Genomic DNA, 25,059 nt, shown 5'->3' on the forward strand with positions numbered 1-25,059 from the left:
CTATGATTTTTTAAGAGCTCTGTTGCAATAAATACCCCAGTAATACTACATGTCTACCTCTGCTCATACTAACCAACCCCAACCTATTTCCCTGCAGGCCCCAAAGTGCCAAGAGTACACACAATTGGCAGTAGTGTGCTATATTAAACTCAGAACTCTTACATGAAATAAGACCACTTTCTTTGCTTTTAAGTTGCAGTTCTGTAGTCCCATACCGTATCTCTATTGTTTGCTCTTATTATTGATTGACTGGTCCCTTTTAATCTTTGGTACTACCTCTCCACTCCCCCTCCATGGTTTTAACTCCCTGATCACTAGCTCCCGTTTTACTCACCACTATCCCCCCACTGACTCCTTCTTCCCCCTCTTTTCCCTCATGGGTCGCATCCTCTCGTGTCTTGCCCCGCCTTCTATCCCCGCCCCATATTTCTGGTCCTTATCAGCTTTTCTCTGTGGATGCACCTACCTTTTTGACCCCAGATCGATGACCCCTTTCTTCGTTTCACTTTATGATATCCCCGGTCTCTCTGTCCATCTCCCCAGATCCGCAAGCCCCTCCTTCCCACCCTCCCTCCTCCTTGCCCTTCACATATGCCCCCTCTTCGCTCCGGCAAGAGTTCGCATTTTTCAAGGCCGCGCCCATGTGATGACAGCGATCCCATAGGCTGTCCTTCTCGGCTCGGGGCGTGGCCAAGGCCCCGTCACGTGACCCGCTCCGCCTGCTGGAGCTCAGGCATCTCCGCTCTTGCCACAGAAGCCCTCGAGAGCCTCCACCGATCGCCGAGTCCGGGAGACTATCCGCTCAGCTTCCGCGGTGGGGGGCTTCGAACCAGGGTGCACTGGGGAATAGGAGGCGCGCCCTGGGACCACAGGCCACCGGATCCAGGATGAGCGGGGCCTTCACCCAGATGGCAGGCCTTGCCGGAGCCAGGCTCGCGGACCCTGCCTGCTGCTGAACATCTGGAGCTCCCAGGACGCTGACTTCGTGGGTTTTTCGATTAGTTACGAACAGGCTTCGCCATATAAAGCGGATAATGCAGCACCCGCTGGAGCTGGGGGCGCAGTACTTCCCCCATGAAGCCGCCTTCCACGACCACCGCTCCCACCGCTACCGGAGCTTCATGATCGAGGAGATCCTCACCGACCACCCGGACTCCAAGGTCTCGGCGCCGGCCGGGGAGCTGCTCAAGTTCGGGGTGCAGGCGCTGCTGTCGGCCAGGCCCTACCACAGCCACCTAGGTACGATCCCCGTCCCTGCACACGAGCCCCGGCTACCACCCCTCTTATTTCACGCATGAACGGGACAAGTGCCATGCACACATGTCACATGCACCGTGACTAATATCACTGTTATTCTTATGTTCACAACTGCTAGCCCCCTCGTATTCCTGTTAGTAGGAGTGTTAGTAATGATATGGGAAGTGCTATGTGTACTATTCGTAACGTTCTTATTATTTTACCTATTATTACCAGCAGCAGCAGCCGTGCTATTGTTTTTTTTATTTAATGTTACGGCTTGTTGCAAACAACGTGATATTATGAATCTTACTGCTAATGCTGGCAGTGCAGGTCGCACCAAAAACGAAACCCAGGACCGCAAGCAGCCATGATGCCTTTATTAGACAAATGCCACGGTTCTCTCTGCTAGTTTTTAAGTCCGCTCCCTCCCTCGATTAGTGATTGTTACCTCTGTCTGCTATTACTACAATTACAAGTGCTAACACTATTACAAAATCTATTGCAACTTGAAATGCTTTCTAAAAGATAATGTCATGGGTAATGATGATGGCAGTACAAATAATAATTATAATACAACTCTTCTGGTTGCTTGGCCTTGCACGAGGAGTAATAATAGTAGAACAGCCGGCATCATAGACTGTGGATTTGCAAGCGCCCGTGGCCCGCCCGAGGCGCTTCAGCAGCTCCCGAGCAGCGGCGGCTCCAGCTCTTCAAAGGCACTGGCTATGACTCAACCTCTGTAGGAAACGTCGCCCGGCACCAGGCCCGGGAAGGAGGGCGGTGGCAACTTGGTGATGTGGGCCTCGGAAACTCGGGCCGCGCTCGGGAAGGGAGCAGCCGAATGCGGGTGATGATCCGCTGCCGGGGGTAACCTGGCCCGCAGAGCCGGCCCTAGCGCTGCGAGGTGCGGGGAGGCCTGACAGCGCACAGCGGCATTCCCAAGACAGTGCATGCAAGTGAATGCACCCAGTATAGCAGGTTAAAAGCCAGCCGCGTTCCAGGAGTATTTGAGCTCAAACTAACAGCCGCATTGTGCAGCCAGGTGGTGGGGAGGGGTCGGTGTATTCTTCGGCGCTTTTCAGCAGCGGGATTACACGGAATGCCAAAGGGGGGGAGGGGGCTTTTCAATGCCGGTCTATTTATCTGCCGACTTAAAGATTCAATGGCACGCGCTCCTCGTGTCACTGCAACCCCCGCGTCGAGCTCCGGAGCATATCTATAGAAGAAAGGCCTTTTAAACCCGTGCAAACAGCATTATGTGCCCACAAAGAAAGGAGCCGGGCTGCTCCGAAAACAGCTCTTCCGGCGCCTGGAATGCGAGGCTCGGCCATTCAGTGGCGTGGCGTCCGAGCTGCCGGTGCTCGCCTCTCTCGCTTTGCAGGGGCTGGTGCGAGCCGAGGCGCAGGTGGGCGGACACACGGAGAGGTAGACGGGCGGCCGGGCGGAGAGACAGGCCGGTAGCCACCAAGTGCAAGGCAGACACTCGGATACCGTCGACAGGTAGACCCACGGATACAAGGCCTAGTAGCGCCGCTATTGTGCCGTTCTCCCTTGTTCCCACTCCCTTTTTGTCTTGTGGCGCCTCGAAACATTATAGGGCCGAATTCATGGCATTTTGTGCACGTTTCAAAGTGACTTTGCCCTGCTGAAAAGTGATTTTGCGCTGCCGACACAAACCCTGATGCATGGGACTGAGCAAACTGTATTTTTTTGCAGTGCAGTCATTTTTTTAGTACAAAATGAACTTTGCGCTGTCTTTGCACTGCAAAAATACACTTTGCTGAGTTCTGCGAATCAGGCTGTGTGTCGCAGTGGGAAGTCACTTTTCAGCAGTGCGAAGTCACTTTGAGCCGTCAAAAAAAAATACACGAATCGTGCCCTATGTGTTGTAGAGGCGCCTTGCCAACATCCAGTGAATACAATAAAATAAATGAATACTGTGGGTGTTTGGGAGGTCAGACTAACACTCGCAGCCAATAACCAATTTTCAAGGCACGTCTGTTGTTGGGGGGGGGGGGGGACGGGTTTTCAGCACTGCGATGGCATATATTGCGCACTGCGATGGCATATATTGCGCACTGCGATGGCATATATTGCACATGCGAATGCCGTGTCTTTTAATGCACGAGTGGGCAGCCCCGGCGGCGACCTTTCTCGGCTCCACCGCGTCCACCTGCCGGTGCCTCATTGCTGGAGGCCCTGGCAGACACGTTGGAGTGGCCTTTCTCTGGCTGTAGTCTCAGATTGCGAAAACCACCGGCCAGAATCCCGGGGAAGCTTTCATGTGGTGGCACAGCCTGCTGCGGCGCCCCAAAGCGGCGTGGCTCTCTCTACACCTGTATGGTTATGGGGGAGGGTCGCCACTTGAGAGACGCCGAACGTGAAAGGCAGTTCTAAACCTCTTTGAAAGGGCATGTGTACTTCAATAGCTCGCCACTTTCTATTGGCTGTGAGCATGCCCCCCTTTTTGCAGAGGGGGTGGCGGAGGCATCACTTGGCGCTCTTTCATGATGCACCCAGCGTTCAGCTCAAGATAAATACAGTTACATTTTCTTGGCGCTTGACGCGATCGAATGGGCCAGGAATGCTGGGTAAACACCCAGTGCTGCTCTGAATAGCTGGGTAAACACGAAAGGAGACAGGTCACACTTTGTGCAAGGTTCAGAGTGTTATGGGGTTGTCCCAATCTGGACAGACTTCCGTGTCATTTGAGAAACATTGTCATCACGTTAGCGCTGCCGTGTACCCACAGTTCAGCTGTGCGTACCTCAGGCACACCTCCGAATAACACACCTAATCCGGGCCTCCTTCGACAACAACCGCAGTCGCGATTGGCGTGTTGCAGCGCCTAACTGGCCTCGAAGCGCCCAGGCTTCTATCCTCCAGATGTGCAGTGCACCGATTATGGGGCGCTGGACTCCACTGGAAGCGCGCTGGCTGCCCCATACAATATAAACAACCCATTTATGGTGTGCAGCTGTTGCAGAGCGCTGAAAGGACGTTTAAGTCCGCTCGAAGCGCTCTGACAGCCCCATACACTATACATACTCCAGTAGTTAAGTTCTGCGTCAATTATAGATCAATTGACTGACCTCGCAGCGCCCAGACCGCCCGAGGTATTCCGGTGCTTGTAGGGGCTGGTAATTGAAGTGGTTTGCGTGTATTTTAATGGGCACCGCAGCTCTTGATACATTTCAATAGAATAACCAAAAACATTGCTGTAAAATATCGTAGACACCTAAACACAATAGGATGGTAAAAGGCGTATGAAGCATGTCTTTTTACAACAGACGACTTTCTCTGGTGACAATTTCCTCGGAGTATTTATATATATAGAGGCACGTTGCACTTTCTGTTCGTAATTACAAATGAAGATCACTGAAGGTTGTTGGTTTGCAAAGACAATGTTGTTGAAATCCCTCGATCTACACGGTGCGGCTGTCCACGAGGGTTCTTGCGAACTTTAAAATAATTACATTTCGTCACTGGGCCTAATGCCGACTGCGTGCAGTGGGACAGCTCAATTCTGTCATTTTTGAAGTTGTTCAAATGCTTGCACTTTGACCACTGTAGTTTTAATACACATGAATTGATTCACAGAGCGTTTTCCAATGGGATTGCGCCATTAGAAAAGGCGTCTGTGAAACAGGCCCATGGGTCTTATTTACAAACGCGAAGTGCTTTCTAGATGGGGTGCACGGTTAAAGCATGTTACTTTTTTGGATAATGACTTTGGCCTTTCGGTCGGGAAGAGCTATATCTAAAACGTGCTTAAGGGGCTAGGGCCTGATTTACAATGGGTCTGGTTCATGGAAGTGTTTTATAATGGCGCAATCCTACAGAAAAACGTCCCATGAATCAGGCCCATTGGGCCAATGTGTTTTCAATAGGATTGTGGCATTGAAAAATACTCTTGTAAATCAGGACCTAAATGTTGTGATTCTCTGGCTGGGAGGCTAGCTGCCACGGCACGCGGAAGTGAGCAAGAACCGCGCAGGACTTGCGCAGATGGATGCTGCGCCCCGAATCTCCCCGGACCTGGTGGGGAGGCAGCAGGAACGGGTCGCCTTATTCCGACACGGGATGCGGAAGCGAGCGAGAACCGCGCAGAACTTGCGCAAATGGATGCTGCGCTCCAAAGCCTTGTTTCGACTAGGAGCGCCCTAGTGCAAGACTCGGCGTTCTTGGCCTTCAACTTCATTTTGTAATTTGGAGTGAGCGCTTCGTGCGGGAATTCGCAGCCACCGAGTGGTTTGAATCACCTTCTGAGCGAATTAAGTCATTGATTCATGGAACTATTTGCGTGCAAACCTGGGATTTGCGTGCCATTCTGCCCGCAAATCCCCATTTGTCCAACAACGATTTGCGGGCAGAATGGCACGCACATATCCGTTTTACACGCAAATAATTCCATGAATCAGGGCCTTAAGTCACATTCACAGTTGCAAGAGCAAGTTGCGCTGGTTGCGGAGTGACGCCAGGCAGAGTTCTCTTTCTTGCTCGGAGTGTGGGCACTGCACAGAGGTACGCCACGCGCTCAGACTCGCCCGTGGAGCAATGCCCGGAGCGCTGGCGTGTGCCCGTTTTTTGGGCCAACAAATACTCCTCAAAATACACAATTTGTAACAAGTGTTCCCACACAGCCTGGTTTCGGTACTTTGGGCCTGATTTACATATTTCGGCCCTGATTCACACAATGTTGTTCAATGGGACTGCGCTACTGAAACCCGCTTTTGTCAATCCGACACACAAAGCCTGGCAGGCCTTGCCATTTGCGACTGTGGGTCACGAGCCAATTTCAAGGTTCGCTCCGCCTAGGGGCCTGCATGACCTGGGCCGTTAGTGTACAGTAATACCCGCATATACGGGCTGCACAAGTACTGGGCACGCGTCGTGGGAAGGGTTTTGGTTGATGACGGAGGGCTTAGTACCACAAGGGACATGTGTGCATAATAATTCATACTGTCTGCAACTACCGAGCCCCTTACATTTCCTTTATGAGGTACGCGTTTCCCTCGGCGTGTTGTTGTGTATATGCGGTGGTGTGGTCGTTTCGTGCCACTCACCTTCACTGGAGGTGGTTTTCTGCCTTTTATATCCTCATACCCTTTGGTGCATTTTACGCTCCCGGTGCATATTTCACTCAGTGCGGTAGTCTGCATTTAAACACATAAATGCAGATTTGCATTCGCGTCCTGGTGCATATTTCACTCACTGTGGTGTATTTCACGCCTGTGGTGCACAGCGAACTGAACGCGTTTTTATGCATTTTGAACCGTGGTTACGTATTTCAGTCGAAGCGGTCTTGTACGTTGTATATAGGTGCTACATATTTACCCCAAGGTAGGATATAGGTACCCAACCATGTTTACAATTTCACTCCACGTGATAGTATGCGTTGGACGTCACTGCTTCATGTTTGTCCCTCGGCGCTCTTGGGTGCGTTTGGCGATAGAAGCAGCCGTATCCCTCGCGGCTGCCCTTTGCTGTTGCGTCTGTGGTGCTATGCGGTTTTCTCCATTTTGGATCATAGATGTTAGGGCGCATTGCACGCACGCAGTGCATATGTTACTGCTGAATGTGGGCGTGTGTATTTTAAACCGTGGTGGCATATTTCAGTCGAGTCGTCCTGGTACTTTTGTCGACAATGCTACTACATATGCACTTGAAGCTAGGGTTGTAGGCATGAAATCATGGTTCCGAGTTCACGCCGCGTGGTAGGGTGCATTTGACGTCACAGCGGCCAGTCGCCAGTGGTTGCAAATGTACCCGCAGGTGGCATTTTCGAAGCCATGGCTATGTTTCGCATCCTGTGCGCTCTTGGGCAGCCCATGTGCTTCGTATTTCACGCGAAGGGGTCTTGTGCTTTTGTCGTCAGTGGCGCGTGCGCCCTTCCAAGAAGATTCAGGCATTTAACATCATGGCTCCATTTGCGGGCCGGGCGGTATTGTCCGTTTGACGTCCGCGATACACATTTCTCTCGAGATGACTTGATATTTGTATAGTTCCTGCTGTCATGGCTAGGGTCTCGAAGCGCTGTGGGGTGAATGGGCCTATGGCAGACGGAGGTCTGAACAAGCATGGGCTTACGTCACGGTCGGGTTTTTGTACATTATCAGCTTTTTTGTGTTCGGATTTTGAAGTCAGTGGTACACATTTCACCGCAGGGACTAGTATGCATTTATCATGGAAAGTCGATGAGATCTTACACATTTCCTATCATAGGTTCATAATTCACTCGAGGCAGTCCCGTGCTTATCATGTTCACAAGAGGCGACGCCAGTAGTTGTGCACTTGACCTCAGTGCTACACACTTCACTAGAGATCGTTTTGGGCGTGATTTACAAACGCGTTTTGCAATACCATTGAAACACGCTTTGTAAATCCGTCCGTTGTGTTTTTGACGCCAGTGGCGTCTAGACGCTCTTGTGCACGTGACGCCCCGGGAACATAGCTCACTCTGGGCGCGCTTGTGCACGTGCCGCCCCTGTTACATAGCTCACTATGGGCGCGCTTGTGCACTTGACGCCCCTGCTACATAGCTCACTCTAGGCGCTCTTGTGCACTTGACGCCCCTGCTACATAGATCACTCTAAGACCTCTTGTGCACTTGGCGCCCCTGCTACATAGCTCACTCTAGGCATTCTTGTGCTCTTGACGCCCCTGGGACATAGCTCACTCTAGACACTCTTGTGCACTTGACGCCCCTGGTACATAACTCACTCTAGGCGCTCTTGTGCACTTGACACCCCTGCTACATAGCTCACTCTAAGCCCTCTTGTGCACTTGGCGCCCCTGCTACATAGCTCACTCTAGGCATTCTTGTGCTCTTGACGCCCCTGGGACATAGCTCACTCTAGGCACTCTTGTGCTCTTGACGCCCCTGCTACACAGCTCACTCTAGGCACTCTTGTGCACTTGACGCACCTGGTACATAACTCACTCTAGGCGCTCTTGTGCACTTGACACCCCTGGGACATAGCTCACTCTAGGCGCTCTTGTGCATTTGACGACCCTAGGACATAGCTCACTCTGGGAGCTCTTGTGTTAGGGACGGCAGTGGAACGCATTTCTCACTTTACGCTGAGTTGAGTTGTTGACGTCAGTCCTGCATAGTTTACTGGAGTCTTCCATGGGTTTTGTGTACCGGCCGTTGTACATGTCTGACTCCGGGCAGCCTTGTGCACTTTACGTCATTGGTGCATGTCTCGCGAGGCTACCTCGTGAACGCGACGTCATTGGTATATATCTGACTGTATCCGCCTTATCTTGTTTACGTGGGTGGCGTGGATGTGGGGTGGGGGACCTGGAGAGGGCTGCTACTGATGTCATGCATCGGAAGTGTAGGCGGAGAGTGGCAGCGCAATCCCGTTTTAAACATGTTCACCTTGATTTGACCCGAAATTAAGACGCGTGCAGCTCAGAAGCGCGACACTGTCGGTAACAAGCATCTGAAAGACTCGGATCCTCTGTCTCCGGGGAATCTCCTCAATATAAGACGCCTGTAGGGTCTGATTCACAAAAACGTTTTCAGTGTGATTGTGCCGATGCAAAACACTTTTGGAAATCAGGCCCGGTGTCTCTGGCTGCACATCTGATTAGCCAATAACGAGCTCACATTAAGAGCCTGATTCATTCAATTTTTTGCGCACACGCTGCCGACACAAACAATAATTCATGGAACTGTGCAGAGTGTAGTTCCGATTCATGAATTTTTTTGCACGGTTCAAATTGACTTTGTCCTGCTGAAAAGTGACTTTGCACTCCCAGAACACATCCTGATTCATGGAACTGTGAAAAGTGTATTTTTGCAGTGCAAAGTCAATGCCAAGTTCATTTTGTACTGCAAAAATGACTTTGCACTGCAAAAATACACTTTACACAGTTCCATGAATCAGGGTTTGTATTGGCAGCACAAAGTCAATTTTCAGCAGTGCAAAAAGTCACTTTGTACCCTGCAAAAAGTTCCACGGACTGGGCCCTGTATTTTTGCAGTGCTAAGTCAGTACAACGTGTTTTTTTCAGTACAAAATGAACTTTGCACTGCAAAAATACACTTTGCACAGTTTCATGAATGAGGGTGTGTGTCAGCAGCGCATAGTCACTTTTCCGCAGTGCAAAGTGACTTTGAACCGTGCAAATAATTCCATGAATGACATCTCGTTCAAAGTACCATGAATCAGACCCATAATGGCCACATTGGGTGCAGGCCGGCCAGTGCAGTCTAGTTTAATAAAACAACCTCTATAGTTGTGTATACCGCCCGCAGCTGACTAGTGACCATGTATTGCCCCTCTGGGCGTTAATATAATCTATTTAAAATAATTAAAAAGAAACACTAAAATAAAAAAAAGACAACCACGCTACAGCGGCGTCTGTAGCTGTGAGCAGAAATGGTTCCTTGTAAAGAAAACAAACATGCAAAGTCGCAAAGCAGCACATGTTGCAGGTATTAATCATGATGGCCCCAGTGCAAGGAATGATGGGGCGAATGCTCGCTTCTTGTTTATAAATGAAGGTGTCGATGCTGCTGTTGGTGTGTTTGTGCATATCCGTCTCTCGAGTTAATGGAGTGCCTCCCCTTCTCCCCTGTCTCCGCAGCCCTGCTGAAGGCGGAGCAGGCCGGCGTCTTCAAGTTCCCACTGGGGCCCCTGTCTTGCGCGGGCCTGGGCTCCCCGCTCAGCGCGGCTCTGCTCTCGGCCGGGCCCGGGTCTCCGCACCATCCCCTGGAGCTGCACCTGCGGGGCAAGCTGGAGGCAGGCGGGGGCCACGAGCAGGGCAGCAAGGCCAAGAAAGGGCGCCGGAGCCGCACCGTCTTCACCGAGCTCCAGCTCATGGGCCTGGAGAAGCGCTTCGAGAAGCAGAAATACCTCTCCACGCCAGACAGGTAATGAGGAGGGCTGGACGTGGCGGGGCGGGCGGGCGGGCGGGGGCCAAGGGGCGCCCGCGATTCAGTGACGCATCCGAGGAAGGAGGCAGGGGGCGCTGTCACTCCAGCTTCTCTGGGCCCGCTAAAACCAGCCTCTTGAAAAATGTGTCCCTCAGTGTACATTCTCCGACGTGCAGGCGTGTCCCCAAGCACGCCTTCCCTACACAGGCCACCATACACAGATACATCGGTGAACTTAGAACGCAATCATCGACGGATTTACGCACATCAAATAACCCTCCACCACACTACATTTTCCCGAAAGGATATGAGCCCCCATCACACATGCACAATCACGCAGTCACTGTCGAGCGCGTGACAGCAGACACTTCGCGGTGAAACACTGTCAAATATAGACGGCCTCTGCTTGGTGCATGCGCACCCTGCATACACTCACGCGCCAATGTCTAATTGGAGACGGAAAGCAGTAACAGTGGTCAAAACTACTAGCCACACGATGAAGTAACTTATCAAACTGGCACACCTGGCCCGAAAAACTGGCCCACTAAGACCCCCAAAAAACTGCCCCACTCATGCATTTAGTGTTTTTAGTTCGTGCCTTGCCCTGTAGGCCGGTCCAACCCCGAGCAACTACATTCACGCGACTTACTCTTCCTCGGCACCCACACTCAAAACATACCAGTGCCTACCTTTGGGTCGGGGCTCGGCCTCTAATCGCACACACCAGTGGCTTCCCGGATACACAGGTGTGCACACCGCACCTATGCACATAGGAGGTATTTCCTCAGAGCAGAGCTGTTTCCTGTGCCCAGCACTAGGGCTATGATAACACGATTTTATATAGCGCTTCATGGGGGATTCCTTCGCTTCTAAGCGCTGTAATAAAAGCTGACTTGGGCCAATGTAATTATATGCAATGCATCTGCCATTAAGGACAACGCGATGTGTTGATCCTGTCGGGATTCAAGCCTATGCCCTGACAGCTAAACACAGATGCCTAGGGGCTCTAAACCTGCCGAGGTATCTGAACTGGAAAATACACACACACACACCCACACCAGTCACATGTTCCGTACACAAGCACAAGACATTGTCATAATCAGGGCAGCGACCTGCCCTCCCCACACTTCGTATTAGTGTGTCATATATGTAAACAGCCCCAGTGTGTTCATTCTAGGGCATGAAAGCGCACAATCAATGCTCCACCCCCGCCTCCTGTGTAAAGCAGGGCCCGTTTCACTGATGCGTATTAAAGATCCATGTAGTAAACATGTCCATTCTTTCCATGAGCATGGGATATGTAGAGACATGTGTTTAACCGACTCTGTGGCTCTCATGTTCTTTCCTTCCATATATCATTGGGTCGCACCTCATCTACGCAGAAGCCTTTCAATTGTTCTAACCACCGGGTCAAACACCCAATACCTTTAAGGGGACGCCTAGACATACTGGCATGAAATGTCCGCTAATGGAGCTCAGCACTCCCTATACATCCAATAGCCCCAGTAAAAGCATCGGTGCCAGCTTATACGGCTCACTCTGCCACCCAAACCATCCGCGCACCCGAAGGCGAGTTCTCAAAATCCGAAATAACTACAGGATTCCATCACTTGACGCTCGGAGGCAGAACGCTACCGGAAGCAGACTCCGGAAACGGAAGTGCCCCCACAGGTCCCGCCCGCTCAGCAAATCTGGAACCTTTCTGCTGCAGCGCTGTATGAACGGGCAACCCTTATTGTAAATCAAACCATGCGCCCGTGGGTCGTCTGCGACGAGCAAATGGTGACATTTAACATTTAAAGTCGCTTTTTCCACATCGTTTCCGAGAAAAAATAATTGCAATGTTAAACGACACTTTTTTCTTTTTAATGGCAGTTAGATTTGGACAAAATCGTAAAACATAACCCGGTGAAAGAAAAATGCAAGTAAAGTGATAGCGACTGTTAGAACGCATACAGACACGGCACGCCCCTCCATTGCCACGTTGTGTATTCGTTGTTTTACTCGGCACCCCAGCAATGAGGCTATTGGCGGGCTTGCAATGCATGTGTTCACATTTTGTGGGGGTTCTGCTTGTGTCCGGCGAGAGCATTGGCGTGATGGAGTGAATGTCGATACACATCTGGGAGATCCCTGCTTACACGCTTCTCCATTATATTGCAGAATAGACCTCGCCGACTCTCTGGGCCTCAGTCAACTCCAGGTGAAAACGTGGTACCAAAACCGAAGGATGAAATGGAAGAAAATAGTGAGTATACCCCCTGCCCGTGTGGCGCATGCGTGAACGCACAATATCAGGAGGGAGATGGTTGAGCAACGCAGCACCCCTCATAAACCCCCCAACCCTCTACTGAACCGAGCCCTGTTTCATCCGCGGGCCCTCGGGAGAGTAGATGGCCTTATAGAATGCAGGTCATATAGAATGCATCCGCCCGAAGGCACGGGGCAGGATATGCGTCCACACCTTCTCACGACCTACACAAAAAAAATACACCCCCAAACAACCCAGCAAACTCCCAGCCCAGCTAAAAATAGTGTGGCTGTGCTTCCCCGAAACTGTCTGGGTGTCCGTTAAGCGTGTGCATTTTTAAAAATTGTTTTTATAACAAAGTAACACTGGCACACAGTTTTCTGTGGAAGCCTCAGCACTGGGCCACCCAGGCAGAGTCAGTCTCTCTCTCTCTCTCTCTCTCTCTCTCTCTCTCTCTCTCTCTCTCTCTCTCTCGCCCACTCTCCGCTGAGGGAAAACTTCACTGCGCGCCACCCACCCGCAGCGAAATAACCGCCCGACTAGGCGAGAGCCCATAGCGCCAAGAAGCCGTTGAAATGGCGATTGCTGCGCTTCACTAGCACAGCTAAAACGAACACTCTGGAAAGATTAGTGACATATATTTATACTCTTTGTAAACACATTTAGAAAAACATTCATCCTCTGTGTGTATTCTTATTGTATAACACATCTTCGTTCATACACTCGTATTACTCATTTCCTTATATATACATGCACACATAAAGGTAATACAGTAATGTAAAACGTCTGTCTAATTGAGATGTGAAAGGATACAATTCCCATTCGCTTAACATGATTAATTCCGTTCCCATCCAGTGAAACGGTTCCTGTTTGTCCAACACCGAATATAGCTCCACGGGTCGCCACCCCCCAGCCCCCGTCAAAAGGCCTCTTTGTCCCATCATACCGCGTGTCACCTTCGCAGAAAAAAGGCTCTAGTGTTGAGCAGTCGCGACAACTGGAGTCCTGGCTGTCTGGAATAAGGCGTGCATTGGGACTGGAGCTGTTTATAATGACACCCGTTTCCCTTTTTGAATTTGAGAATGTTGTTAATGGTCAACTCTTATGTTTGGGGGTGAGTTCAGTTCATCTTTTTAAAGCCAGGATACACGAGGATTCGTGTGGGCATGTCCAGATTAATAGTATATGCCACGGTAACTTCGGCGGCCCATGAGAAGGGGCGAAGGCTGGCACACGATCGGGAATCTGGTCTTCTAACTTTCCCGCCAGATTTCGAGGGAGTGTATTTTTAAAATGTACCGCAGACGCCCTAAAGGTTCGATGCGCGTTTTCCAAGTGTTTGATTATATTTTGAACCCCTGCCAGCAGTAAAATGACTGTTGCACCGCCCCTCCAATTGCCTGAACTGCGTATATTTGCTATCAAGAGGAGTCCCCAACCTCGTGATGAATAGCCCAGGGGAGCGTGCTCGCCTTGGTAACAAGACGTCACGAAGCAACACAGGTTCGATCCCCGGCTCCGCACTTACAACCCTCTGGGTATTAAGAGCGTTATGAATAACCTGTTATATCATTCTCCTCATTGAGGGGTGTCTCTCCTTCTCCTCCAGGAAATCAGGGCCACAGAGGGAGACCGAGAGGAGTTGAGAGGGGGGTGAGGGGGATCAAAGAAAGGAGGAAAATTAGAAAATTAGACAGGGTGCAACCAGACAGAGGAAAAGAAGGAGCGAGAAGCCAGGAAAGAGTTACACGGTGACGGCGAGAGACAGAGAGTGGGGTGCAGGGGCGAGGGGAGATTATTTATAGTAGTACTACTAATGCCCATGTAATTCGTGATTCGCACCCTGTAGGTAGTTGTAGTCATGGGGGAGGAATTTGAATTCACGTTAAACAAATAGCGTTTGTGCACACGTGCCTGACCGCACCTGTTTGAAAGTGCAAATCATAGTCAAATATATGATTTATCCAGTATCTCGTTGTATTTTGGGACGTATAAATTACAGAGCAGCCAAAGACAACATTCAGTTTTACACGGCTCTGCCTGGGGGTGGGGGAGAGGTTGAAACCGCGGGAGGGACTGCTCATGCGAGAGGCACCTGCTCTCCCGTCAGGTGCTCGGCTGGTGGCGCCACACACACCTGGCATCGGTGCCATCAAAGGGAATGGCCCAGAGAGACGTGGCATCGGGGCCATCAAAGGGAATGGCCCACACAGACGTGGTAGCGGGGCCAGCAAAAGCAATGGCCCACACACACCTGGCATCGGGGCCATAAAAGGGAATGGCCCAGAGAGACGTGGCATCGGGGCCATCAAAGGGAATGGCCCACACAGACGTGGCAGCGTGGCCAGCAAAGGGAATGGCCCACAGAGACGTGGCAGTGGGACCAGCAAAGGGAGTGCCCCAGACAGATGTGGCAGTGGGGCCAGCAAAGGGAATGGCCCACACAAACGTGGCAGCGTGGCCAGCAAAGGGAATGGCCCAGACAGATGTGGCAGCAGGGCCAGGAAAGGGAATGGCCCAGACAGATGTGGCAGCAGGGCCAGGAAAGGGAATGGCCCAGACAGACGTGGCAGCTGGGCCAGCAAAGAGAATGGCCCAGACAGACGTGGCAGCCGGGCCAGCAAAGGAAATGGCCCAGACAGACGTGCATGTGCTCTCCAACCCGAATTCTAACATTCCCTCTGTCCTCATCCCTCTTGATCTCTCTTCTGCCTTTGACACGGTCAACCACACCATCGTGCTCAACCGTTCTGTGATAACCTGGGTATCACTGGTCAGGCTCGGGCCTGGCTGACCTCTTTCCTCTTTGATCGACCTTCCCAGGTCCAACTGAGTCCTTCCTATCATCTATTTTCCTCTCTACCTGTGGGTTTCCCTAGGGGTCTAACCTCTCACCCTGGCACTTTAACCAACACCTGCAAACTCTCGGCCACTGCATTGCCATTTTCTGCTCAAATTTCCAGTGCTACGCTGATGACACTCAACTCATTTTCTGACTTTCCTCGCTCACCTCCTCTCCCTCTCTCATCTCTGACTGCCTAACTGCCATTCAAGATGGGTGTGCCGCCAATGATCTTTGTCTGAATGCAAGCAAGACTGAGATCCTCCTCATCGGCACACCATCTCCATCCTTTTCCCCTCATTCTCTGGCTGGCCTCCCTTGGCCCTCCTCCTACCCCTACCTGCGAGACTAAGAACCTCTCGGTCATCTTTGACTCCACACTTTCCTTCTCTGCCCATATCTCTGCGGTCTCTAAAAAGTCAAACTTCCTACTGAACCTCCTCAGAGGTACTCTGCCTTTCCTCTCCTTCCCTCAGTAGCTCACTGTCTCCCAAACTCTTGGTTGGACTATTGTAACAGCCTCTTTATAAATCTACCTGCCTTTACTCTCCTCCCTCTGCAACTTATCCAGAACAGGACTGCAAGACTTGTCCTTGGCCTCAAACCCTAGGATCGTATCTCTCCAGCTCTAAAATCTCTCCATTGGCTCCCAGTGGATGCAAGGATTAAATTCAAAACTCTCTGCATTGTCCACAAGGCTTTCTGGGTCCAAAATACCTTCAGCTATCCCTCCGCAAATACCTCTCCTCTCAAGCTCTTCACTCCTCTACCTCTAACTCCCTCCGGGTCAATCGTTTTTCAAAGAAACGAGCTGGGGGTAGATCTCTATCTTCGGCTGGGGCCTCCCTCTGGAACAGCCTCCCTGCCACTCTAAAACTTGAGGAGAACCATCTCCGGTTCCGGAAGCACCTCAAAACCTTCCTCTTTGCTTCTGTCTTCACTCCCCCTCCCCCTGCGGATTTGCTCTCTCTTGGCACTGTGCACCTGGCCACCCTCTGTAACCAGGGCCCAGGTACCTGCTCACCCTGCCACCCTCCTGCACTGCCTCCTGACCACCCCGTGCACTGGCGACTGTATCTGTCCCCATACAGGCCCTCCATTTTCTTCTTTTTGTCCACTTACCAGGCTTACCCAGTCTGCCGCCTTCAACACAGCACTTGCCACTTGCTGGCTGCACTACCACTGTTTATTGCCTCCATTTTCTTTTTATATTGTGTATTATTATTTATCTGCTCTCCTCTGCACTTTTCACCCTCCCCCTTCCATGCACTTTCCCCCCTTTTCTCTTTCCCATGCAGGTACTAGTTCTCAATATCACTTGGCCTTGTAAGATCGTTTGTTGTGTTGTTTTGTTCTCCCCATTCCCCTCCCTTGCCTAGTCGCGCTCTTAAACAGCTGTGTATGAGTGTGATAGAAATAAAATACATGCAAAGGAAACGGCCCACACAGATGTGGCGTCACGGCTATCAAAGGGAACGACCCAAACAGACGTGGCATTGGGCCAGCAAAGGGAATGTCCCAGACAGACGTGGCAGCAGGGCCAGCAAAGGCAATGGCCCAGACAGACGTGGCAGGGGGGCCAGCAAAGGCAATGGCCCAGACAGACGTGGCAGGGGGGTCAGCAAAGGGAATGGCCCAGACAGACGTGGCAGGGGGGTCAGCAAAGGGAATGGCCCAGACAGACGTGGCATCAGGGCATCAAAGGGAATGGCCCAGACAGACGTGGCAACGGGCCAGCAAAGCCAATGGCCCAGACAGACGTGGCTGCAGGGCCAGCAAAGGCAATGGCCCAGACAGACGAGGCAGGGGGGTCAGCAAAGGGAATGGCCCACACATATGTGGCATCAGGGCCAGAAAAGGGAATGTCCCAGACAGACGTGGATGCAGGGCCAGCTAAGGCAATAGCCCAGACAGACGTGGCATTGGGCCAGCAAAGGGAATGGCCCACACATATGTGGCATCAGGGCCAGAAAAGGGAATGGCCCAGACAGACATGGCAGCAGGGACAGCAAACAGAATGGCCCAGGCAGACCTGGCATCGGTTGAGCAAAGAGAAAGGCCCACACAGACGTGGCATCACGCCATCAAAGGGAATGGCCCAGACAGACCTGGGAGCGGGGTCAGCAAGCGGAATGGGCCACACAGACGTGGCATCGGTGCCAGTGAAAGGAATGGCCCAGACAGACGTGGCAACGGGGATAGCAAAGGGAATAGCCTACACAGGAATGGCATTGGAGCCAGCAAAGGGAATGACTCAGACAGACGTGCAATCGGAGCCAGCAAAGGGAATGGCCTACACAGACGTGGCAGCAGGACCAGAAAAGGGAATGGCCTAGACAGGCATGGCATCGGGCCAGCAGAGGGAATGGCCCAGAAAGATGTGAGATCGAAGCCAGCAAAGGGAATGGCGCACCCAGACATGGCAGCAGGACCAGCAAAGGGAATGGCCCAGACAGACGTGGCAGGGGGGTCAGCAAAGGGAATGTCCCAGACAGACGTGGATGCAGGGCCAGCAAAGGCAATTGCCCAGACAGACGTTGCATCGGGCCAGCAAAGGGAATGGCCCAGACAGACGTGGCAGCAGGGCCAGCAAAGGGAATGGCCCAGACAGACGTGGCAGCAGGGCCAGCAAAGGGAATGGCCCACACAGATGTGGCAGCAAGGCCAGCAAAGGGAATGGCCCACACATATGTGGCATCAGGGCCAGAAAAGGGAATGGCCCAGACAGACATGGCAGCAGGGACAGCAAACAGAATGGCCCAGGCAGACCTGGCATCGGTTGAGCAAAGGGAAAGGCCCACACAGACGTGGCATCACGCCATCAAAGGGAATTACTCAGACAGACGTGCAATCAGAGCCAGCAAAGGGAATGGCCTACACAGACGTGGCAGCAGGACCAGAAAAGGGAATGGCCTAGACAGGCATGGCATCGGGCCAGCAGAGGGAATGGCCCAGAAAGATGTGAGATCGAAGCCAGCAAAGGGAATATCGCACCCAGACATGGCAGCAGGACCAGCAAAGCGAATGGCCTAGACAGGCATGGCATCGGGCCAGCAGAGGGAATTGCCCAGATAGATTTGGCATCGAAGCCAGCAAAGGTAATGGCGCAAACAGACGTGGCATCGAAGCCGCTCCCATTGTTAGGAGAAAAAATGTCAAAAGCGGTCAATAATTAAAAACATTGTAGACGTGCAAAAAACACAAGAAATAGGCAAAGGTGAGCCAGGGTTGTAGATATGCGCACTATGTTCACGAAAATGTGTGCAACAGTACTTTAAATAGTAAAAACATAACCTGGTGGCCGCCTACTCTGAGTCCACGCCACTGTGGGGGCCAGCGCGCACGTATCCATTGTGCGTATGACGGATAGTATTAGGCAGGGCACTGAGGATCAGGCCAGCAGAGTGGGAAAACAACAATACACAATAACATTTCCTAATGACGTCATCAGTAAAAGCAAGGCCCGCGTGCAAACGACTAGCATGTCATATGCAACACGTTCAACACTTGTGTTGCTTTACGTTGTCTTGCTCCCAAGACACGCGCGCTGCCCTTGAGCTATCCCCCCGCCCCCAACCGAGGATTCTAACGTGATAGTGTTATTCCAATATTACCATGAACCAGTAGATACGCTTGCAGGCATCCGTTATGAGTCGCTGACCAGTGACGTATCGGCGCTGTTACACCAGTCACTGGGGGGCCTAGTGGGGCACACGGACAGGTAGACGGACACATGGGACCGACATGTAGGCACATAGATACATAGATTGCTAGGTTGAGAACCAAAGGGGGGCGGGGGAGTGAGCGCGCATCTTGAGTGGTCTAATAACGATACAATGTTACTTAAGAGCATGCATCCATCATGGCACCCTAGAAACTGACACATTGGACGCGTCTATTGATTCTGAGACGTTGAACAGCTGTTTCATTAGAAGGTTATGAATGTATATATTTCTATTTAGTATTATCCGAATTCTCTTTAGCGGGTATTTGTAAACCTTTTCGTGCCTTAAAACAGCCTTTAAAACGTGGTCTCTTTACAGGTGTTGCAAGGAGGAGGTTTGGAGTCGCCGACAAAACCCAAGGGCCGTCCAAAAAAGAACTCCATCCCCACGAGCGAGCAGCTGTCGGAGCAGGAGAGGGCCAAGGAGGCCGAGAAACAGACAGACAGTCTCCACTCCCCAGAGTGCGACGGCTCGCAGGAGGAGTGAGGGGCCAAGCCGAGGACAGAGCCCCTGCTGAGGAGGGGCATCGGCCCAGAGCAAGGCCCGACTGCGAAGGGGTCCGTTTTAGGACAGGGCTCCTACAGAAGAAGCGATACCCAGCGGTCAAAGGGCCCTTGCTCAGAAGCGGACCCAGGCTGAGGCCAACGCAGTCGCTGGGAACACGGTCCCGCAGCCCACCCTGACCAGGGCCCCCCTTGCTGCCTTTGTTCGTGTGATAGACTTGAGTCAAAGACTCGAGTCAGCGTTTGGTTTTATAAACTACAGACTAGTCACCCTCCGCACCCCACCAAGAGTTAGAGCGGGGGTCGTTTGACTATGGCAGACCCCACCAGTCAATTTCGAATATCCTAGTCTTCAGAATTGGATTTCGCTTACACTGAGAATCCGGACACTTCCTAATAAGCGCACACACGCGCAGTTTTCCGGCACAGGAGCAACTGATTTGCCCGGGAGATGTGACACACACGGGCTTCGCGGATTATTCTTATAATGGAGGCCCTTTACATGCCATATCCGATAGGGATCCGGGTGTCACCTGTACATATGAACACTGCCCGAACTGAAGCTCTTTTCTTCTGCACCGGTTTAAACGTTGCCGAAATGTACATGATTGCATTGTGGGTTTTTTAATGTATAATAACGCGAGGAACCTCAGCAGACTGTCCCTGTTATTTTAGACGCCAGTGCTGTCTACGATCCTGTGGTGTTAAAAGGAGTACCAGCTGCATTTCTGCCAGCAGTTTTTAAAGCGAATTATATTTACGATTTTCCAATAAAGTATTTTATGATCTGAAGGGCTGCTTAATTTTAAAGATCACATTTATGTGAAATCGCCTGCACACAATACAGCGCTCCATGAAAGCGATCCAGCCAGATACATCGCATGCATGAAATCGATTCAGCCAGATACATCGCATGCAGGGCTACATGAAATCGAGTCAGCTAGATGCATCGCATGCAGCGCTCCATGAAAGCGATTCAGCCAGATACATCGCGTGCAGGGCTGCATGAAATCGATTCAGCTAGATACATCGCATGCAGCGCTCCATGAAAGCGATTCAGCCAGATACACAGCACGTTGGGAACATGCATTGTATAACGAACCTGGCGAGAGTTCATTGTTTGTGAATTTGTGAACCATTATGTACTTTGTTTTTCTGCATTTCAAGAGACGTTTGTTCAGTCACAGGGTCTAACCATTGTGTTATTTATTTTAACGTTGTATTTTTTTCAAGAATTAGGTGGCGACTTGTTTACAATTGCGTCATCGTTGTGTGTCATGGATATAGATAACAGCATCGTCTTGGTTGTGTCTGGTAATCCTGTTCGGTTCGTCTGGTGCTTCTGTTATCCTCTCCTGTATTGTGTCGTTGCAAGTTTGGGTTATTTTCTTGTTCTTATAATCAGAATAAATACACCATGTGCTTGAATATATAGTACGCCTAGTACTTGCATTTAGGGCCTGATTTACAAAACATGTCTTAACATGGGAAATTCCCATTAAGCACATTTTTGTAAATCAGTCTGTTATTAAACATCACCGGGCTTGGCGGATGCAGACAATTAAGTCGGCAGAGATACCACATTGCCCAGGATAATGCGGTTTTTTCACCACGAGCGAGAGGGAATTATAAAGCGTGCTTCCTAAATCGACATCGTGAGCAAGAGACGGCATTATGAAACACCCTCAAGTCTGGGAAATAAGCGGATTGACCAAGAAGAAGTGTAGTGAATTAGCCAGGATCACACATTCTGTTAAACTGGAAAGCCAGGATTTTAAACATGGTCTCCTCGGGTGTCAATAAGTATTTGAGCCAGGAAATCATTTCTGATTTAGATACCAAATCTGTTTCTGTAGCCCTACAGTCCCCAAGCTCCTGACGGTTGATGTCTTCACTTACCCCTGCACTTGCCACACGCTGGCCACACTTTACCTATTGTTTTTATGTATTTATTTATTTATTCTTCACCCTTGATCCTATGTATTGCACTGCCCACTCCTCTTTCCGTCCACGTTCCCTTTCCCCCCTCCCTTGCACTTGCGTGATCTCAATGTCACTTGGCTTAGTAAGATCCTTGTTTTTCCTACCTCTGTTCCCCCTCCCTTGCCTCGTTGCGCCTTGAAACACTTGTGTATAGGCGCGTTATAAATGCCATATCATATCATACCAACATAATGGTGTCAGTGGGACAAAGCGGATATTGGGATATTCGGTGGGAAGACATGGCAGGTATGATGGCACCAGAAATCATGTTCGCAAGCATTGTGTAATTTGTGTGATTGTCATGAGACAGAGCGTTGTGTATAGTAGACGAGAGAGGGAAGATCGATTTTTATTTTAATCGATCGCCCTTCTAGTAAGTGTTTGATAGTAGTGCTCATTTTTACTTTGTATTCGGGACTGAGAGCAACACACCTCTCCGTGGAGGGCCGACGGCGTGCCCGTTTAACACAAATACACGGGTGTGTTGGTTATTATCGGTGTACTACGCGACACAACATGCACATCTGCGTATCCTCGCATGTTACGGAAGGTGATGCATGTCATGGGGAGACAGGGGCGCCAGACAGACATGCACATTTCATGGCACAAGCGTCCATTGCAATTTGCAGTCCCTGCCGTATCTTATGTTCTCAGATAGAGTAATGAGCCAGCTGTCAAGATAGCTCAGTGGGTCAATAGTTTGGCTCTGAGATCTGCGTGTGACCAGTCATGGCATATTGGAAGGACTGCAGTTACTCGCACCTTCTACGCTCCGTTACACGGGGGGACAGTAACACCTGTTATGGACATCAGCACCAAGAGAAGACGATAAGTGCAACACGTAAACAAACGCCGTATTGTTCATAATACAAAAAGGGTCGTGTTTACGTAGAAACACGTCGTATGCCTCAGAATGACAGTATACATATCAGTCCATATATGCCACTGTCGTTTGACATTTGAAAAAGCTTGATTTGGCAAAGCGACTAATTCTGGTACAAGTTTTATTTTCAAGGCACTGAGTCAGTTTCCCGCTCATGAATTTACAGTAAGATTCTCCCCTCCCCCTCCACACACACACACACACGCCCGCCCTCCCGCCCTGATTGCCTGGGCTTTTTTGGGAACCCCTTCCTGTAATTTGCCGGCACAGGTGGTCTGCACTCCAGGCTGCCCTTTCCTCGCCGCCTCTTCAGGCTGTCAATCATGCACAATGATGCCACTGTGGCAGCATGACCTGGGATGCCCCGGACACACTCCCTGCCTGCAATGGGGGCCCTTGTTACAGAAACCGGGGAACTGGGCGCGCGGTCAATGGTCTCTGGTTGAAGGGCTGGGAATCAGGGACTGAGGAGTGTAAACTGGAGGGCAGCAGGGGTTGGGGGGGGGGGGGGCGGTGGCGCTCCTTACTACACGTACATTCGCTAGAGAGGCGGCGGAATAGAAACACCGGAGAGTGGTCGCACCTAATTAATACAACCCAGGGCTTGTGCAAACCACATCCAGGACCAAACTCGTTCGATGTTTGTATGTTATTATATTAAACTTAGCAATTATTTATTTATTTAGGGGCACTCCAGTTCTGCACTGTACATAGTACAACACAGTGTGTTTTCGTCACATGCCACTATTCATGCAGTCAGGAGCGTGCACTGGATGTAATGCAAGTTGAACAGACTATCGCACTTTGAGTCTGTTACTCAAAGAACACTCGAAGATTTTTTCGGGTGGCTGAATTTTCGGGACTGACTGGAAAAGCCGCAATTAAAAACCAAGAGCCGCTAATTGCATCTGGCGCAGATTAAAAATAGTGCAGGAAAATAACAAACTGGCGTTTCCAAGACAACAGTTGAACATGAACTCCGACAAATGCTAACGACAGGAACGCGCAGCGTTGAATGCACCAACGTCACGCGCAGCAGCATTTTTAGATGAAGAGCGGATGTTCTTTTGACTCTGGGATTTGGTGAAATGGGTGTACAACATCACGTGCAGGGGGAAGGAGCAAGGATCACCAGGGACACCATTTGGGGGTTGCCGGGGGTAGCAGCTGCTACTCCTGGCTCCCCCTCTGCTACCCCTAGGCCTGCCCTTGCGATCCCTGGGCCACTGGACAAAGAGGCCGTGCCAAGATCAGATATCTGTGTTGCAGCTGAAAAAGGTAGTTGTAAATGCAGCGAAATGTGCCACTGCCTTTTTAATCTGGATTCTAGATCTCGTTAGTTGGAGAAATAACAGGGATGCAGGAGAAAACCCAAAGCTGCCATCTCTAACAGGTTGGCAGTCCCTTATTGAAGAATGCCTGAATGGTTGGGTTTAGAGGTGGGGCTGTCTGTGCAGCTCATACCCAGTACTGTAGCAACAGGAAGGAAGTGGGGGCTAGGTCTAGCTAGCTGGGAATGGTAAGGGCAACCTGCAGTACTTGGTGACAGCACAGCATGAACACAAATCTCATCAGTGTTTCCCTTGGTCTGAGATGGGTGTGCCCCAGTGGCTTCTGCCACTAATCTTGCCTGGGCACTGAGTGAACTGACCGAGGTCTGCCAGACCTGCATCACAGGCACACTGTAGATAGACGCAAGGTGAAATAATTCATTTGCATGAAGTTGCCTTACACCTTTGTAGTAAACCATTTGTTTCCCCTAAAGCAAAGCAAAAATATATTTGGAAGGATAGCTCTGGGGCAATGCACTTGCTTGAACAAGAGGATGCAGTGCAAAATGGGTCCGGTTCCGGTTCCTGTGCTTAGAAGCTGGAGGAGGCTGCCATTAAGCAAGATATAAAGGACCAAAGAAGATCACAAAACTGGCCTTTTGTTGGGTGATGTCATAGAGCTGCTAATGCTTTTTACATTTTCAAATAAAAAAAACCCTGCAATTACTTTGACCTGCAACACCCTTCCTTTCTATTTCCCATTTAACAAAATTAAACGGCAGGTTACTTACCAAATAAGCAAAACAGAAAGGTAATGGCTGGAAGATTTTAATCCTTCATAACCACTGACACAGCTCTGGGTTAGCCTCCAGACCATCGTTTTTCTGGTTTGATTTGTGTTTGTCAGTGGATGTTTCCAGTCTGTGGCCATACACTTGGCAGGCAATGGATGGCTGAACTTTGGGGTTTAGGCCTCTTTGAGATGTTCTGTCTGTTTACAGTTTAGCCTGAGTGATGTACAATAATCCAAGTTGTTCTGTTGGACGTCTGCTTACATTCACAGTAATTTAGTAATGTGTGTCTGCATTTATTTTTTATTGGACATATACATGGCGCGTATACACAAGTGTTTCCAGGCGTCACAAGACAAAAAAGGGGGGGGAGGGAACATAGGAAAAAACCTAACGGTCGTACTAGTCCTTGTGATGTTCTTACCATGCAAGTGCAGAGAACAAAAAAGTGCAAGGGAGGGATGGAAGCAGGGGCATGGCTGCGGAGCAGACAAGGGGGGGGAGTGCAGGAGTGGGGGTGCAGGGGGTTAAGCAAGTGCTGAGTGGAGCCATGAAGGGCAAGTGGGAAAAGGAAGTGTGCGATGGATGGGGTGGACCAGAATCAGGCTCGTCCAGCAAGGGTGCCCAAGGGCAAGTGCTGTAGGGATGCTAGGGGGGGGGACTGGTCAGGGAGAGCCTGAC

General features: G+C 50.7%; 1 protein-coding gene across 1 annotated transcript; it reads left to right on the forward strand.

Annotated features, from left to right (window-relative positions):
- The first annotated feature begins 750 nt into the window (after positions 1-750).
- Positions 751-20,242, forward strand: BARX1 (BARX homeobox 1). Its single transcript, XM_069643582.1, has 4 exons — positions 751-1,239; positions 9,841-10,126; positions 12,293-12,377; positions 19,266-20,242. Exons 1-4 carry the CDS (start codon positions 1,035-1,037, stop codon positions 19,431-19,433), a joined length of 744 nt encoding a protein of 247 aa, XP_069499683.1. The 5' UTR covers positions 751-1,034; the 3' UTR covers positions 19,434-20,242.
- The last annotated feature ends 4,817 nt before the right edge of the window (positions 20,243-25,059 follow it).

Source organism: Ambystoma mexicanum, chromosome 2p (assembly GCF_040938575.1).
Source record: "Ambystoma mexicanum isolate Mex_15411 chromosome 2p, UKY_AmexF1_1, whole genome shotgun sequence".
NCBI lineage: Eukaryota > Metazoa > Chordata > Amphibia > Caudata > Ambystomatidae > Ambystoma > Ambystoma mexicanum.

Coding starts and splice junctions, on each gene's coding strand:
- BARX1 (XM_069643582.1), top strand. CDS start 1,035: ATGCAGCACCCGCTGGAGCTGGGGGCGCAGTACTTCCCCCATGAAGCC. Junction 1,240..9,840: donor GCCCTACCACAGCCACCTAG/GTACGATCCCCG, acceptor CTGTCTCCGCAG/CCCTGCTGAAGGCGGAGCAG. Junction 12,378..19,265: donor GGATGAAATGGAAGAAAATA/GTGAGTATACCC, acceptor GTCTCTTTACAG/GTGTTGCAAGGAGGAGGTTT.